This window comes from Cucurbita pepo, chromosome LG20, assembly GCF_002806865.2.
Source record: "Cucurbita pepo subsp. pepo cultivar mu-cu-16 chromosome LG20, ASM280686v2, whole genome shotgun sequence".
Taxonomy (NCBI): Eukaryota; Viridiplantae; Streptophyta; class Magnoliopsida; order Cucurbitales; family Cucurbitaceae; genus Cucurbita; species Cucurbita pepo.
In genome coordinates, this window is record NC_036657.1 from 7338629 (window position 1) to 7356669 (window position 18041).

At 36.4% G+C, this 18041-nt stretch overlaps 3 protein-coding genes across 3 annotated transcripts; 2 read left to right on the top strand and 1 right to left on the bottom strand.

Annotated features, from left to right (window-relative positions):
* The first annotated feature begins 1987 nt into the window (after positions 1-1987).
* Positions 1988-5599, top strand: LOC111783248. Its single transcript, XM_023664163.1, has 3 exons — positions 1988-2537; positions 3168-3335; positions 3924-5599. Exons 1-3 carry the CDS (start codon positions 2022-2024, stop codon positions 5547-5549), a joined length of 2310 nt encoding a protein of 769 aa, XP_023519931.1. The 5' UTR covers positions 1988-2021; the 3' UTR covers positions 5550-5599.
* Positions 5600-7085: 1486 nt separating this feature from the next.
* Positions 7086-13516, bottom strand: LOC111783623 (ubiquitin-conjugating enzyme E2 13). The gene is made up of 6 exons (XM_023664541.1): positions 13376-13516; positions 13137-13239; positions 12670-12767; positions 12488-12588; positions 11423-11500; positions 7086-7542 (listed from the first exon to the last, which is right to left on the bottom strand). Exons 1-6 carry the CDS (start codon positions 13419-13421, stop codon positions 7465-7467), a joined length of 504 nt encoding a protein of 167 aa, XP_023520309.1. The 5' UTR covers positions 13422-13516; the 3' UTR covers positions 7086-7464.
* A 2672-nt stretch (positions 13517-16188) lies between these two features.
* LOC111783165 (osmotin-like protein) lies at positions 16189-17209 on the top strand. Its single transcript, XM_023664063.1, has one exon. The coding sequence runs from the start codon at positions 16217-16219 to the stop codon at positions 16976-16978; it is 762 nt and encodes a 253-aa protein (XP_023519831.1). The 5' UTR covers positions 16189-16216; the 3' UTR covers positions 16979-17209.
* The last annotated feature ends 832 nt before the right edge of the window (positions 17210-18041 follow it).

Sequence of the window (18041 nt, forward strand, 5' to 3'; positions counted from 1 at the left end):
TTTGCCCATACAGTCAATAAAGAGGGATTTCAACGAAAGGCAACTTTCCCATACATCCAGTAGAGAGAATGACATTACCACTACAGACCGTCTAGCGAAAATGTCACAAGCGCAAAGTATGGTAGACTTGCGCTCGAGAGCATAACATAGGTGGAAAAGGGGGTCCACATGGTAGAAGAGTCGAGGGAGGTCGAGTCATTTGATAAAAATAGAAGGCTTTTCCCCAACCACTCGCGTAAGTGTTAAATTATTTTTTTTCAAGTGCATTTAATCATAAATCCATTTTTTAAAATATTTTGCATTCTCGTGCTTTGGTGGGTCGAGTCATATAAGTTGCATAAAAAAAAAGTAAGAAAATTCAAATGAATTATGTCTTCTAAGTCGAGAGTACTCGATTAAATATCGATAGTTAATTATATACTTTTAATCATTTGAGGGAGTAATTAATGGGTGAATTTTCGAAATATTTTTTAAAAAACAGTGATTTTTTTTATAAAAAAAACACATTTTTGAAAGATACTTTTTTAATATAGGCCTAACCATGTGCGTTATATATGTCTCGTTTAGAAAATAAAAAATAAATATATAATTTTTAGAATTTAAAAATATATATATAATATAAAAAACAAAAGCATATTATTTTTACCATTAAGAAAATAAAATCATGAGAAAGTATGTAACCACTCATTTACCCAAAGGACAACCTCATCCATCCTCTAACTATATATCATTTTTAATCATACATAATCTAAAGTTTGGAGTGTCGTTATCAAAATCAAACCATATAATAATTTATTATTTTCCATATATTAGTTAGGTAAAAGCATTATGCATAAAAATATATAATATGGTATAATATAATATAATATAATATGGTTTCTTCGTTACACTCAAGTGCAAAAAGTAGGGGCCGGCATGAGTTGGGTTAATGAAATCTTTTGAGCCAATCTGAAATTTCAAGTTTGCTAGGTTGGTGACCCGAGCAACCGGAATAGATTTCATAGTCCAACCCAACCCAACCTTCTAGTTGGATTACGTTGAGTTGTTGGGTTGTTCTTTTTTTTTATTATTATTTAAAAAATTATACTTTTCCACGATACATGTTACATTAATAACTAAAATCTAAAAAAAATTTCAAATATTCTTTTTAGAACCTTAGTTTTTCATCCACCTATACCATTAATAATAAATAAAAATGAGATTACCCGCTGGGCATTCATTTTAGACAAAAAGATAGATAGAGCCACAACTTCCTATGTTATGGGCTTGCTGCTTTTCATCTTACCTAAAAGTCCCGTGAAATAGTTGAATGAAGACTCGTATTATTCCTTGGGTTTGGACATTCATAAGTTATAACGCATCATAATATCGATTACAAACGTAAAATATCATTAATCTTCATAATAATCTTAAAAGTAAGGTAGGGTTAAATTGGGTTGTAACCCTGATTTCAGGTTGGTCGAATTGACCTTGTGAAATCCCACATCGATTGCAGAAGGAAACGAGTGTCAAAGAGGACGTTGGCCCCCGAAGAGGATAAAGGGTGAGATCTCACATCAGTTAGAGAGAGAGAAACAAATCATTATTTATAAGAGTGTGAAAACATCTCCTAGCGGACGCATTTTAAAACTGTGAGGTTGACGGCAATACGTAACGAACGGTAAGCTTAGACTGCTACAGACCTTACAACAAAAAGATTTTAATTCGCAAACCGACCCAAATATAGTTTGAGTTCGATAATCCAAATTATATAAAGACTCGAGCAAGGACGAAAAGGTAGTACGTAAGAAAGAGAGGGAAAATTTGTGTTAAATTAATGGGCAGCAAAATTGAGAGCCACCACAATTGTGGAATTTTTTAAATAATAAATAAATAAATAAATAATAAAACGTAGGGCCACATGGGTTCCAATAACGTAACCCACAGCCTTTCCCATTCATTACTTAAACCCATCTAAACCCTTTCCATATTCGGCCTCAAACCTTAAACTCCAAAATTACATCACTGCCACTGTCTTTATAATGGCCTCATTGTGGCTGACGTGCCTCGCCGCCGGTTGTCGCACGGCGGTGGCTTGCGCTATAATTGCCGGAGCCACCATGTACGGCCCGGCTTCTCTATGCCGGGTTGTGACGTTTCCGGCATTCTCTTACGTGACCGCCATCTTGATAGTAACGAACGCCACGGTGGGCGATGCCATCCGTGGCTGCTGGCTGGCGGTGTACGCGACGGTGCAGACAGTGTGTCCAGCCATGGCGGTGTTTTGGTTCATCGGACCGACGAAATTCTCGTACGAAACGATTGCTTTGACGGTGGCGCTGGCTTCGGTTGTGGTGGTGCTGCCGAGCTCCACCCATGTGTTGGCTAAACGGATTGCGTTGGGTCAGATTGTGATTATTTACGTGGTCGGTTTCATCGGCGGCGCTCATACTCAGCCGCTCATGCACCCTGTTCAAGTCGCCGCTTCGACAGCCATGGGCGTCTTTGCCACTATCGTCGCCACCCTCCTTCCCGTTCCCCGCCTTGCTTCTCTTCTGGTAAGTTCTTAACTCGAGCATACCTCAATCATAATTGAACATATATTTTTTTGTACTCAGAGATTCGAAGTTCAAATTTATGGGTTTTAATTGTATTGTACTAAAAATTTAATAAAAATAATTTTTATAAAAATTTCTCGACATATAAGCTGCAATTATACATAAGATACATAACTTATCCACGAAAATCAAAGCTAGTTTTCATGTACAATGTTATTTTCTTCGAAATTAAAAATTCAGATCTACATATCCATTATTAATTTTTTTAAAAAAAAAATTATTTTTATGAAATTTTTTCGGAGTATAAGCTTATCAATGAAAATCAAAGCTAGTTTTCATGTACGGTGTCGTTTTTTTCGAGATCGAAGGTTCAAATCTTCGTACCCGTTCTATTTTTTTTAATAATTTTTATTATTTTTTACAAAAATTTGGTACAAGACGTACGGGCTATAATTATACACACACGACAGATCAACTTATCAATGAAAATGAAAGCTGAATTTATATGTGTGATGTCATTTTGCAACACGTTATAAAATAATGATTTTGTTTGAAAATTTTATAATAAGTTAAAATAATAATAATAATAATAATAATAATAATAATAATAATAATAATATAAATGTGAAGGTGAAAAAGAAGAGCGAAGCAATGGTGGACAACGTGGCAGAGCGGTTAAGGCTATTGGTGAAAGCACTTCTTGCTGACAGTGACACAGTGGCAGTAGGGTCCATTTCTAAAGCCTCACTATTATCCACGTCAGCAACCAAACTCCTGCGGCCCATAAAACAATACCAAGTAAGCATTATTATTCTGATTTTTTGCAAATAAAAAAATATAATTAGAATAATAATTACAACCATTATTAAAAATTCAACCGTTTTTTAAATTAAACAAATTATGACATAAAAAATTAAATTTTTGTGTCGAGTAGATCATTAAAGGTTCAAAGACTTATGATTTATTAAACAAAAAAAAAAATCGACGTGTGAGATACAAAAATCAAAACTTTATGGTTTATCAGACACTTCTTACAATCTAATGATATATCAGACATACAGCACCGAAAGTTTAGGAACTTATTAGAAATTCTTAAGAGTTTAGGACTTATTCTTATAAAAATCTAAAGTTAAGGGACAAAATTGTAATTTCATCGGGAAAATTCAACCATTTTTTAAATTAAACAAATATATGACAAAAAAAAATTGAATTTTGTGTCGGGTAGAGATATAAAAACCAAAACTTTATGGATTTATGAGACGTTGTATAGTTTAATGACCTACCCGACATACAACATCATCAAAAGTGTAGGAATTTGTTAGCGTTTAAGAACTTATTTGATAAAAATTTGAAAGTGGAGGGACTAAAATTTGTAATTCCGAACAGGAAAGCATGAAATGGGAGTGGATACCACTGAAAATATGGCAATTGGGATGGCTAAGCAGCAGCCAAAGATTAGAAGATTTGGAAAGGCCCATAAGGGGAATGGAATTAGCTTTATCAACCATACCTTCATATCCAATTCATAATGAAGCTCTCAAAAATGGCGTAAACGCCTTGGAAAAGCACATAACCCAAGCTTTAAACCAAGCCAATGCCTTTCCACACCTTGATTCAGTGCATACCTTCCCCAATTCAAACCCAGATGAGTATCCAATCAACAATGTCCAATCCATTCAAATCAACAATCTTCCCTCCCTGTTCTTCGTATTCTGCATGAAACTCCTCCTCGAAAAATCCCAAAAAGACCCTCAAAAACCGAAGAAATCCCAAGAACAAAAACAAGAACAAGAACAAAAACGGCCGATTTTGAGCTGCGAGAGACTAATGGCAGCGCTAAAATCGGCTGTTTCGTTGGGAATGGCAGTGTTTTTGGGACTAATGTATAGCAAAAAGAATGGATTTTGGGCAAGTTTGGGAGTGGCTGTCAGCATTTCTTGTACTCGAGAGGCTACGTTCAAGGTAGCTAATGTGAAGCTGCAAGGAACCGTGGTGGGCTCTGTTTATGGCCTTTTGAGCTTCGTTGTTTTTGAGAAGTTCTTATTGGGGAGGCTTCTTTGCCTTGTTCCATGCTTTGTTTTCACTAGCTTTCTTCAAAGAAGCAAAATGTATGGCCCAGCTGGTGGAGTCTCCGCGATTATTGGAGCTGTCATCATTTTAGGAAGAACAAATTACGGCTCTCCTAAAGATCTCGCCTTTGCTAGAATCGTGGAGACAATCATTGGAGTATCATCTTCAATCATTGTTGATATCATTTTACACCCGACCAGAGCTTCTAGATTAGCTAAAATTCAGCTCACTTCCACTTTACAAGCTCTTCAAAAATGCATTGATTCATTGAGTTTTCAAGGGGAAGAATTGGAGAAAAGCTCCAAAGATTTGGGAGTTCATGTCGGTGAGCTGAAGCAGCTGATTGATGAAGCTGGGATGGAACCAAACTTTTGGTTTTTGCCATTTCAGAGTGGTTTATATGGAAAGTTGTTCGGATCTTTGTCGAAAACGGTTGATTTGTTTGCTTTCGCTCATCGTTCGATGCTCGAAATCCGACAGAATCATTCGTCGTCGTGGGGGAAAATCGGCGAGAATTTAGCAGAGGACGTCGAGGATTATAAGGAGAGGGTTGGTGGGTTGGTGAGATGTTGTGTGGATGTGAGTTCATTGGAGTCATTGAAGAAGCTTGAGAAGGAAGCAGAGAAGAAGAAGACGGATGGGTTAGAGGACGTTGAGATGGGAGAAGCTGAAAGGGTAATGGAAATGGAGAAAATGGCGAAGGAAAAGATGGTTAGTTCATTTGTGGAGCATTCAGTGGAGATTGTTGAGCAGAGAGGTGAAAGTGAAGCAATTGTGAGCTTAGGTGCTTTGGCTTTTTGTTTGAACTGTTTGATGAAGGAGGTTGAAGAAATTGGGAAGGGAATTAGAGAGTTGATTCAATGGGAGAATCCTTCAAGCCATGTTGATTTCAATGAAATCATGTCTAAGATTCATGTTGTACAAAAGGGTGTAAAGGGTTAATTTAAAAGAAACGATATCATTTAATAATATACTAATCCGTCTTGAGAATCTGTCGTTTTGAGAACTAGTTATTAGATAAGTATTGTTTTGTTATAATTTATAAATATCTCGCTCGAGAAATTTGAACAATTGGGTAAATGTAGAATGTTTTCTCAAACGAATGTCTCGACATGACATAACCGAACAAAAGATTAACGAATTTTGAGGTTTTGGAAACCTTTCCCTAATAGACACATTTTAAAATTGTGAGGGTGACAGCTATATATAACGAGACAAAATAGACAATATCTGTTAATGATAGACTTTGGATGTTATATCCAAAAATACTAAATTTTTTCTTTAAGCAATTTGTAAATACTAAATTTCTTGCTACCTTGTTGTCACAGACTTAGAAATATTTCTCACAAGTTTTTTTAGTCAAATATCATTTTAAGTGGTGAGTAGTAGCTATTAAATATATCGTTAATGAGCTCGTTTGGGTCCATGTATACGTGTGGGTTGTATAGAGAAGTATTATACATCCATTTGTGCGTACATGTTAAATCATATGCGACACAACCACTTGTCTCTACACCAGGCCAAGTCATTCAGCTCAACCTTACTCTACTCGGAGTCAAGGTCTCAATGCAACGTTACATCCAACATCATCTTGATTCCCAATTAACATGGTCCTCACATCTTGATGTCATCCCAAGTCATGGGATGTCGTCGGCCATCGTAGCTTACTCAATCATGCCATCGAGAACGAGCTTACATGTCGTTCATAACATCAAAACATCCCGAACATCCATCCATCTGAGTTCTATCAAGGCATTAACCCTTCCATGATCAAGTCATGTTATTTACAAATACCGTACTCAATAATAGGTGAAAACTCCAACCTTCAACATGAGAGCACAAGTGTAATAAAAGTAAAGCCGGAAGTAAGCCATGAAATTAAGTCTCATCAATCCTATTAAATATTATGTGTTTGCATTTTTTGATTGCTACCATGTTTCTAGGTAAAAGACAAATTGGAATCTCTAGTCGTGGAAGCTATATGATATAAGTGTGAGATATGGCTAATGTAAAGGTATATTTAATATTATGAGGTATATATAAGTAGATCTATGTGGGGATCCGTGATTATTAAATTTAGATTTATCTAAGGTAGAGCAAAACTAACCAAAACCCTCCATTTTAAAACCATGAATCAAAGTCAACCACAACATAGTTCAATTAACTTGAAATACTATCTCCAACTAGGAAGTTCAAAGTTCAAATTCTCGCCCCTTGAAAAGAACACGAACACAAGTCCTTATCTAACCGATATTACGAAACACACTAGTTCGTACTCGGGTGGGAACCATCCTGCAAGCAGACAGGCTGCTTATGTGTGCTAGGCTTCGTATATAGCTATTAGAAACCCAAAAAGAACAATCCCTTGGAGGGTTCAAATCCAAAATCCAAGACATTTTTTCATTATTATTACATTTGGAAATCTACAATCATAACCAGAAGACTTTTATCTGATCAACCACAACACTTAGGCTTAGATTTCTTCTTTTTTTTTTTTCCCCTTCTTTTAACAAAGCAAAAAGCATTAAACAAGATGCTTTTGTTATACAAATCATTCTAATGCTTACTTTTAAAAATGCAGATAGGAGAAGAAGAGAGCAAAATAAAAATTATGACTAAAGAAAGAAAGAAAGAAAGAGAAAAACAAAGAGTAAAAATATGATGAGGGTGACAGCTCCATCGACGACGTTCGTTCTACAACAAGACCCACTGGCACCAAGTGAAACAGGTGAAGTCCTCCTTACTTAGGGCAAATGTAAAATTTAAACACTCACTGCCACAAAAAGCAGAAGAGACAAAGCCAAAGAACTTGCCTGCTGCTCCTGCTGCTCCTGCTGCTGCTGCTGCTGCTTCCTCCTCATAACATTTCTTGTGACTTCCTCACGCAGCGGCTTACCTTTTTCTTGAAATCTTCCCTCCTCTCCCTCCATTCCTTCTGCACCAACACACATGTAAACAATTCCTTGAATCAAATTAGATGACCCAATAAGATCAATGATTCAATACAACTTCTTATATATACACTATTAAAACAAAAAAAGCAAAAAAAAACAAAAAAAAAGAGCTCAATCCAAAAGAATGACAAAAGGCCTTATACCCACAACTCCCCCGTAATTCTCTCACCCTCTCTTTCCCTCTAAAAAGAGGATCCAACAAAATCTCTCCCTCATATCCCTGCAGCAATTCATGCTCCACAACCATAGAAACTCCAAAAGCATCTAAGAACCTAGACCGAATCAACCGATCAAAATAGTACTCTCAAGGATATAGTCAAGGTCATTTGATGCAACTCTAAGACAGCACCACTAGGGCTCTCCAATAAACGGAAGAGTTTCTCTGCACATGGCCTGAAGAATGAACTTCCCCCTACAAGACCTATTGGGCAAAGAACTTTTTCTAAAAGATCTAACCTTCCAAAGCGAGGAAAATGAAGGGGTGACGGGGAAGTGAGTAGTGAGGAAACACTTAAAAACATGGGAGAGGAAACTAGAAAAGAAAAGGGAAAAAAAAAAAAAAAAAAAAACTAAGGATGTNTCATCCATGATACGAAGAATCCCTCCTGCCCCATGACATAAGTAAGAATCCCTTGAAAGAAAGATTGAAGTAAAAACCTTCAATGACTGCCTATCCATGAAAGGCAGCCAAACCCCAAAACAGAAAAAGACTCACTCCAAGCCAACAAAACAGACGCCACAAATTAAAACTTAATACTCAACCAGCAAAGGGGTTTTCCCCCACCCAACAATCCTCCCAAAAATAGGTGTCCAAGCCCATCGCCTATAAAGCATTTAACAAACTGGGACAAGAAAAAAAAAAACTATAGATATTCAAGAGGTTTCTAGAAGATCCCAAAACCATATAATCAAACCCAATTCGACTTAGAACATGACATCAACCTATATTCAACACAACTCTCGGTCAACACCACCAGGTTGGTGAAACGTGTAACGACCCTACTTTTTCCTTTAAAATAAGACAACTATTACATACATGTCATAACTACTATGGGTAGAAAATCATTTAAAAATAGTTTAAAACTTATACGAATAAATTCATTTCAATAATAATAGCATGGTTTAAAATAAAAAAATAACACCTATCAAAGTTTTGAGATAAAATGCTCAGATCCTTCTTCAACATGGAGTCTACAACTTAAATGCGTAAAAACTAACTATCTGGTATGGGTTCCATAACTTTCTCATCTGATACCGTTGTCCGCATATGGGACCCTTGTTTTTTAGCGGTAAAATGTTAAATGTGGTTTGATTATTTAAAATAACCACCAAGATTCATGTTGGGACCTACTTTTCATGACTATTCCTTAGGATCTACTTTCTTTTTCATATAAGGTTTGATGCATAATATTTCTCTACACGTGGTTCACACATGCGTGCAAGAACCCACTAGGCAGCTCGTATACGTACCCCCTAAGTTGACTATATGCTAATACACACTTATGCTACCAAAAACCAATAGAAAGGAGCATGTATCATATTATGGTGTACGCATCCATACAAAACATGTTGGAGAAGTACTCATGCTTGTGACATACAACATGCATGAGATCCCACATTTTAAATCATGGAACATTTTTATGATTCATACTTACATACTTTTCATGACATAACCTTTATAATGAGACATACATAAATGTCCAGCATACATGGCTCATCAAGTGTCTCATATGGTACAATGTCAACATAGTTTCATAGCATAAACGAATCAATAGACTCAGAAGTCCATGCATCATAGAAAATTCATAGAAATCCCATAATACAAGAATTAAGATGTATAAACCACACAGTACGTAATAATCATATATCATACAATTATCCAACTAAGCTTGAAAGTGCTCCAACTGGAAGTTCAATAACTTGTAGGCCTAAACCATAATCACTAAATTCCTGGGTTGATGTTCATTTGATCCTGTTTGTCGAGACCTGGTTCTGAAGCTAATTTCGAACATATATTTTCACTCTCTTCTTTCTTTCTTCTCCTTTCTTTCATCTTTTAATTCTCCAAATTGATTTTGGAGAGAGATAAGAAAAGCAATGAGTTGAGATAATAAAAATAGTGGGTTTGAGAAATTATTTATAAGGGAAGGAAAAGAAAAAATGGAAAGAAGAGGTTGAGAGGTTGAGGGAGTTGAGTTAAAGGGTTGAGATTTTTAAGGGGAAAATGGGAGATTACTATGTTTTTTTTTTTTTTTTTTTTTTTGTTACATCTAAAAAAACTTTTGTCCCCAATAGTAATCGAACACCTCAAAAGGTCTAATGTAGCGTGAGTTCAACTTGCTCTTACATCCAAATCTCAAAATTCCCTTTAACGATGCCACCTTCGGGAATACCTTGTCGCCTATCTCAAACTCCAAGTTCTACGCTTCATATCGGCGTAACTTTTCTATCTACTTCGGGTCATACGCATCCTTGTTCTGAAATAGTCTTCTACCTAAGTTGAATGTGAATGGTTGAGGCTAGAGTTCGTCTACAACTTAAATAGTCTTCTACCTTAAGTTGAATGTGAATGGTTGAGGCTAGAGTTCGTCTACAACTTAAATAGTCTTCTACCTTTCCATTAAAAATCTCAACCCAACTCCCTCAAATCCCTCAACCTCTCAACCACTTCTCCTCATTTCTTCCACTTCTTCTCCTTTCCCCTATAAATGATCTCCTAAACCAAACATTCCATCATCCCAACTCATCCCTCTCCTTATTTCTCATCTCCATATCATCCTTTTTTATCTCCAGTCACACCAATTTTGAAAATAACAAGAAAAAAGGAAGAAGAAAGGAGAAGAAGAGAGAGAGAAAAAAAGGAGAGGAAGCAAGTTCGAAGTTAACTTCAAAACCAAACCTCTACTTACATATGATTATAGCACGTACTATGTGACTTATCTACGTGTTAATTCTTGTATTATAATATTCTTATAAATTATCTATGATGCATATACTTCCAGTATGTTAATCCATGTATGCTATGAAACTACGTTCATGTTATGCTCTATGAGACACTTGATGAGCCATGTACGATAAGTACGAATGATTGAACATGCACATGTATGTTTGTCTCATATGAAAAATATGTCATAAAAAGTATGAGTGAATGATGTACTTCATAACCATGTACCATCATTTAAAATGCAAGACCTCGTGCATGTTGTATATGTCATTGGCACAAGTTACTTTCCTAGTATGTTTTGTATGGACGTGTACATCATGATATGATGCGCTCTTTTCTTTTCATTAGCTTCCACCAGCATGAGCATGCACTAGCCCCTAGTCAGGTTTAAGGGGTACGTATACGAGCCCACCTAATGGGTTCATAAGTGTGTGCATGAACCGTGGGTAGAGAAATACTATGCACCCAACCCTACCCAAAAAAGAAAGCAAAACTCAAGAAAACAGTCACAAAAAGTAGGACCTACTATGAACCATGTTGCATGTGATTGCATTTTTCCACCCCAACAATGGGGTCACTTATAAGGTATTTTTAAATACTCAAACCATATTTAACATTTCTATAGGTAGAGGGCCCCATATACAAATAACGACGTCAACTGTTTTAGCGCTGATATCCATGTACATTAACATTTCTATAGGTTTAAGGGAAAACATTAACTTTGATGTGATATCCATGTACACAAAAGAAGAGTATAATGCATATTAAGATCCTGCAGGTGTTTCTTTAATTCAGCTAATATAAAGACATAATGCAATCCCATGTAAAATACTCAAAACAAAAACCAATGCATGTAGCCATATATGAAGCATAGATAGAACAAAAGTTGGTAAACAAGCTGGAACACAATCACTTACAGCAGCTTCGACATTCGCAGGTGATTCATCATTGGGGCTCGATAGCATTGATATAATACTCAAAACTATGCTTTCAACCTACACCAATAACAACAGAGTCTTCGTTAATATTTACGAAACCCCAAGGAAAACAAAGTGCCTACACCACATCATTTGCTCTAGTTGTGAGAAGGCTAAAAAAAAGAAGATTAATGAACATTGCAGGGAAGGAAGTCTCTATGTCTAAATATAAAGGCAACTCATAGGATATTAAATCCTACATAGGTGGTTACTATGGCTTGAATTGATCCCCTATAAGCCCTTTATTTACCTCGCCTAATTGATCTCTAGGTCAACACAAGGTGGTCATATTATTCAAGAGTCTAATATTGCTTCTGCCTCGAGTATTCAAGGGTGAAATTCTAAGACGCATGGATACTTTAGTTTGGCTATTGGACACTTGTTAACACAATGGACATATTAGACACTAATTGTACAAAGTCAACATAGGTCCAATATTTATTTGTTAGACATGTATCTAACACTTGACTTAGAAAAATTTTAAGAGTGAAATATATCAAACTTATTTTGTAGGCATATAAATGCATAAACTGATTGACTTTGAACTTCTTTCTTGTATAAAAATTAGACCTAGTTTAATAAACGTGTCATTGTCATGTCCGTATCCTAGATTTTTTAAAAAGATGACATGTCACCGTATTTGTGTCGTGTCCCTATATCATATTTGTGCTTCTTAGGGGATATTCTTGCATTCAAATCTTGTGAATGATGGAACTCTAGAATAATATTAAATTGTTTAATAAACCGTCCTAACCAGTCATCATCCATTTTATACAAGTGGCTCTACACGCTCTTGCCAAAGTACAAAGTAAATAGAGAATAACGGACATCCATAACTTCAAATTTAAACTTCTAAACCCATTTTACCAACAGGATGATAATGACAAAATAAAAAGAAACATTTTTTTTTTCTCTTTGTTTCTTTTTTAGAAGAAAGAGTTTCATTGATGAATGAAAAGCAAGACATATTTAAATATTAAAAAATTGATATAAAATAATAGATACCGTATGAACAGGGGTCCAACGCTCGCTAGCAAGCTCATAGCCATTAGGATCATCACCAGGGGGGTGAAGGATTGAAATACAAACACGCCCATCAGGATAGACTACAATTCAAGAAATCAAACTCAAATTCTTCATTGAGAAGAAAGAGAATACCAAATAATATAATAACAAGAGTAACAGACCATTAGGATGCCAAATCTCTGAAGTAAACTTGACGGACGGAGCACTATTTGGATAATTTGATGGAAAACTCATAATGGCGTTAAAGAAACCCCCCTCGCTGCAATTAGATTATTATAACAAGAATTCTCATTAGATTCACATTCAGATATTAACCAATACAAAAACAGCCAAACTAACTTCAAATGATCAAGACTGGCAAAACACAAATATAACCAAACATTCGCAATCGGAATTGAGGGGAGTTTCCTTTCCACAATGATAGAACGTATGAATTAAAAAGAATAACAAAGAACGCAAATGAACAATAATTAGACTAAAACCCATATGTAACAAGAGAAATAAGGCAAATCAACACCTAAACCATTTTATTCAAGATCAACTATATTACCTGGCCATAAAAACCAATATAAACCCTAAATTTAAAAGAAAACAAGGAATTGAAAATTGAAGCAGTGTAAAAACATACTAAAGCGTATCAGGGGGACCAATAATCGTGACGCTCCATTCAAATATATTGCTCTCATCCACCAGACCGGCGGAGAATCCATCGACAGGGTTCTTGCAGAGATCTGAAAGGCACAAAAGAGAGTAGCCAGACAACAGTTCAAAAGAACGCATCGAAATAAACCCTACGACTCGATGATTCACAGAATCGGAAAAGAAAAAAAAAAAAAGAGAATCGAATCAAAGTAAATAAAAATCTACCTTTAAGCTGCTTCTGAAGGAGAAGACTTGCTTGAGAAACAGCCATGGGAGATTACAATCGTTCGATTCGGCGAGCCCTGCGTGCTCCTCGATTGCGGAGGGCGGAGGAAAAGGAAAATAACAGAGGGAGTCTAAACATGTTGTGACTTCACGCTATTTATATAGACGAGGAGTTTACGGAATGTGGACTGTAAAGGAAAATTAAAAAATTAATAATAATAATAATAATCACACACGGGTAAGTACATGGGAACTTCATATTCATTCCAATCGTAGGCTGCCACGTATGTGATTTAGAGATCTGTTTATATATGAACAGTGTGAGTACCGCACAGGATTTTAATCAACGTGATTCCCATGTTGTTCCGAGGGGCCGAACGACTGTGGTCTTTCTGCACGGGATTTGGGTTAATAAGAACCGTTGATATATGGGAAGGGAGCCCATTGTATCTTATCTTACCATCTCAAAGTTGCTACCTTCCAAATTTATTTTTGGACTATTTTATTTAAATACTTATTATTAAAATATAGTGCCAAAAAAAAAATAATTGAACGATGATCGACAATGACGACCGGTGACCGCCAGCACTCGTTAATGACACGGATATAAATTCAATGTCATTGTCAACTGTCTCATGACTCCCAGCCTTTTCCTCTTGTGCTTTGTCCATTTGTCGTTCGTCGAATGTTTGATTCATTTGATATCGCTTGTTTGAGTTCAATTTTTGTTTTTCTCGACTTCTTAATTTGCATATTGTTTGTTCAAGAAAGCTACGTTCGCCTTCGATTTTAGTTCTGTTAACGACCACCTCGGAGTTTCTCATCTTCCACTGCCTATCTAAGAGCTCTATTGTCGTCAATCTCATTTTCACAGTCGAAATTTTGTTGTTCACTCTCTATCTCATCTCTATAAAACTTTCGTCACTGTGTCGCTGCTCATCAAGTTGTATCTTGTGGTTCATGACATAATCATGAGCAGCATCGTCGGGTCTACCCCAGTCACCATTGTAGAAAGCCACCCACGTTGTCCAAAGAAATTGCATTGAAGACACGTTTGTTGTTGTTCTGTAGTAGGGTTTTGACAATTCGGTTCAACCAATTTGGTTTGATAATCTTAGGTATGATTTTAGCGTTTGATAGAGTTTTCGTGAACTAACTATGAATGAAATGTTATAGCATGACACGTATGTTTCCAAGTAAGGATTAGGTGTGAACATGTTTAACCATCTATAGTACCAATCATTGTTCCCTGTATATTATGTACATTTCTATGCCTCTTCGAGTTAAGAGGTTATCATAGTGGACTACTAAAGGGTTGTCAACTAACCTTTAGTATCGAGCAGTCTATTACGAATTGACTCACATATGTATCGTAGTTGGCTCTGACACGAGGCGTCTCCCATCGTAGTCATGATGTTATCAGGTTACCATGAAGGAGCTACTAAAGGGTCATCAACTAACCTTTATAGACGATGAGTTTATTATATTAATCTCACATACACACATCTTAGTTGCTTAAATAGGGAACTACCTAGTTACACACCTAGTCTAGTTAAGCTTAGATATATGACCTTTAAGTTAAAAAAAAATAAGTACGTATGACCGTTCAGGGGTTTAATGAGTACTAAGTGACATGTATGTACATACATAAATATATCTATACATACGTATATAAATATATACATATTAGATAGATTGATAGAGTCGAAATGTCTCATAAGGGGATCCATCCATAAATAAGGAGGAATCTCCCGTTTCTATCTATTTTTTATCTATTTGAAAGAAAGCGATATGTATCTAATAGAGTTTACATTCTATGTACTGTGTCCAATCATTATTTTATGCATGTTTCATTCTCTTATCCATCAGTCCAATGCACAAGGCTCATCTCATGGAGAGAAAAATCAAAATTGAGTTGTAGTATTGTTGTTTGTCGTCTCGACACATTCCTTTCTATCCCCGACATCGTCCCACATAGAAAGAAATAACACAAAATTCCGATCTAACATGTGGGTTCGCTAACGTAATGCGAGAAGTTGAACCTAAACTTTTATATATATAACTATTTATTTATTGTTTTTAATTTCATAATTAATTTTATTTATTATTTATTCTCTAACTATTCTTAAAAATAATTTTTAAAATATATATTAAAATTGAGTGGTAAGATTTAAAAATAAATAAATTAATATTTTATTTATTAAAAACAAGCAAATCTGAATAAATAAGCGGAAACAACTAACTTTTTGAGTTTGTTAAATTTATTATTTATCAATGGTGGTTTAACAATAATTAAATTAAATCTAAAAAAGCATTCAAACTCTAATTTTGGTATTTTATTATTACTTTTTTTTTTCTTGTCTTCTCTTTTGCCACGTCATCATTCAAAACCCAATTACCAAACAATAATCATAATATCCTAATTAATAATAAAAAAATAATAACAATATCATTCGCTAACTAACCAAAATATTATTAACAACTATATGACTATTTGAATATGTTTTTATAGTTTGAAAAATATTTTTGAATGCCAAATTTAATTTATAAATTAATATATATAAAAATAAAGGAAAAAGAAAAATTGAGGGTTTCATTCGTATTTTATTCATCGAGGTTAGGTTGGTCGTTTATTTTGAACCTATTGTCAAATACAATTTTCTCATATGAGCCCACCATAACACATCCAATCAAATCCATCCACGTCATACACACAGATTCGAAGGGCAAAATGGTCTTTCCACATCACCCAACACACCTTTTCTCTTCCCCCTATAAAACCCTAACCAAACCCTTCTCCCTTCCTTCATATCATCTCTTAGAGCTCTCATTTCCTCATCAATGGCGTCGCCCTCTTCCTCTTTCCCTCTCCTTCTCGCTTTCTTCGCCGTCGTTTCTCTCTCCGAAGCCACATTTCCGGGCAGAGGCCTCACTCTGACCCTCGTCAACAACTGCCCGTACCCCATCTGGCCCGCCATCCAACCCAACGCCGGCCACCTAGTCCCGGAACGCGGTGGCTTCTTCCTCCCGTCCCTCTCCCACCGCTCCTTCCCTGCCCCCTACCACCACTGGTCCGGCCGTATCTGGGCTCGAACCGGCTGCGTCGGTGACCACCACCATTTAACCTGCCTGACCGGCGACTGCGGCGGGAAGCTGGAATGCAACGGCGCCGGCGGCAAAACCCCAGCGACCCTAGCCCAGTTCAGCCTCCACCACGGCCACAAGGACTTCTCCTCCTACGGCGTCAGCCTAGTCGACGGCTTCAACATCCCACTAACCATAACCCCACACGAAGGCCACGGTGTCTGCCCGGTGGTCGGCTGCCAAGCCAACCTCCTCAAGACCTGCCCAAGCGAGCTACAACTCCACGCGCCGCACCGCTACGGCCAAGTGATAGCCTGCAAGAGCGGGTGTGAGGCCTTCAACAAAGACCAGCTCTGCTGCAGAGGGCATTACAACAGTCCACATACTTGCAAACCGTCGTCGTTTTCACTGTTTTTCAAGCACGCTTGTCCTTCCGCTTTCACGTACGCTCATGACACTCCGTCGCTGATGCATGAGTGCGCCGCGCCACGTGAGCTTAAGGTTATCTTCTGCCATTGATTCAACCTTGCTTACATGGAGCTGCCACGTGAGCATTCTCCTGCCACTTAACATTGTCGACGTGTCGTTGTTTTGTGTTAACAATAAGCTTTTGGGTATGATTGTTGTATGTTTATGGTTTGTTTAAACTCTGTGTAAGCTTTTGCTTTTTAAAAAGTAGTTCTGTTCATGCATATGGGTATATGCCTCCAGATTCTAATATATATTTTAAAAGTAAGTTTGTTCACGTTACTGGATAATTGACTAATTTTGACTGGCTCCAGCATTCTTGTTGGCACACCGTCTCGTGTCTACCTTCCTTTAGGGCTTAGCCTCCTCGCTGATACATCGTCATTTATAACGGCCTAAATCTACGGCTAGTAAATACTGTCCTTTTGGGGTTTCCCTTTCGAGTTTCCCTTCAAGATTTTTAAAGCGCGTCTTAGGAATAGATTTCCACACTTTTATAAAAAATGTTTCGTTCTCGTCCCAACCAATGTGGGATCTCTTAAGACCACCACTATCTCGAGAGGTTTAATAAAATGAAATTAATTGCCTAACTCTAATAATCCATGAATATGGATATCTACTCATGCTTTTAGTTTCGTTCAAATTAGAATTTGTTTCGTTAATTAAATAAAAATTGAGCATCCTAATGGTTCAACATTCTTATCATCGGTCAAATTCGCTTATCTCAATCATAAACATTAATAACATGCATCCTTACATACTACAAGCATCACTTAATCTAAAGTCTCGAGGTGCTATCTATTTAGTGTGTTCCATACTTTTAAGGGTTATTTAGATTCTTTGAAAACTCCATATGCCCTAAAAACTCTTCAAAGGGTTTTTTTTTTAGCAAGAAAATGTCTCAAATTTAGTTAATTTTATTAACCATAAACTAAGTTTGACATAAATTTAAATTAGATTAATTGACGACATTATTGATGATAATTAAATTATAAACGATTTTTTTACGGGGTGAACACGAGATGTTTGGAACATATTTAGATCATGATTGGTGAGTCCAGCAATCCAAATAGACTTCCTACTCCCAATCCAACTCAATCTTCTGTTTTAGGGT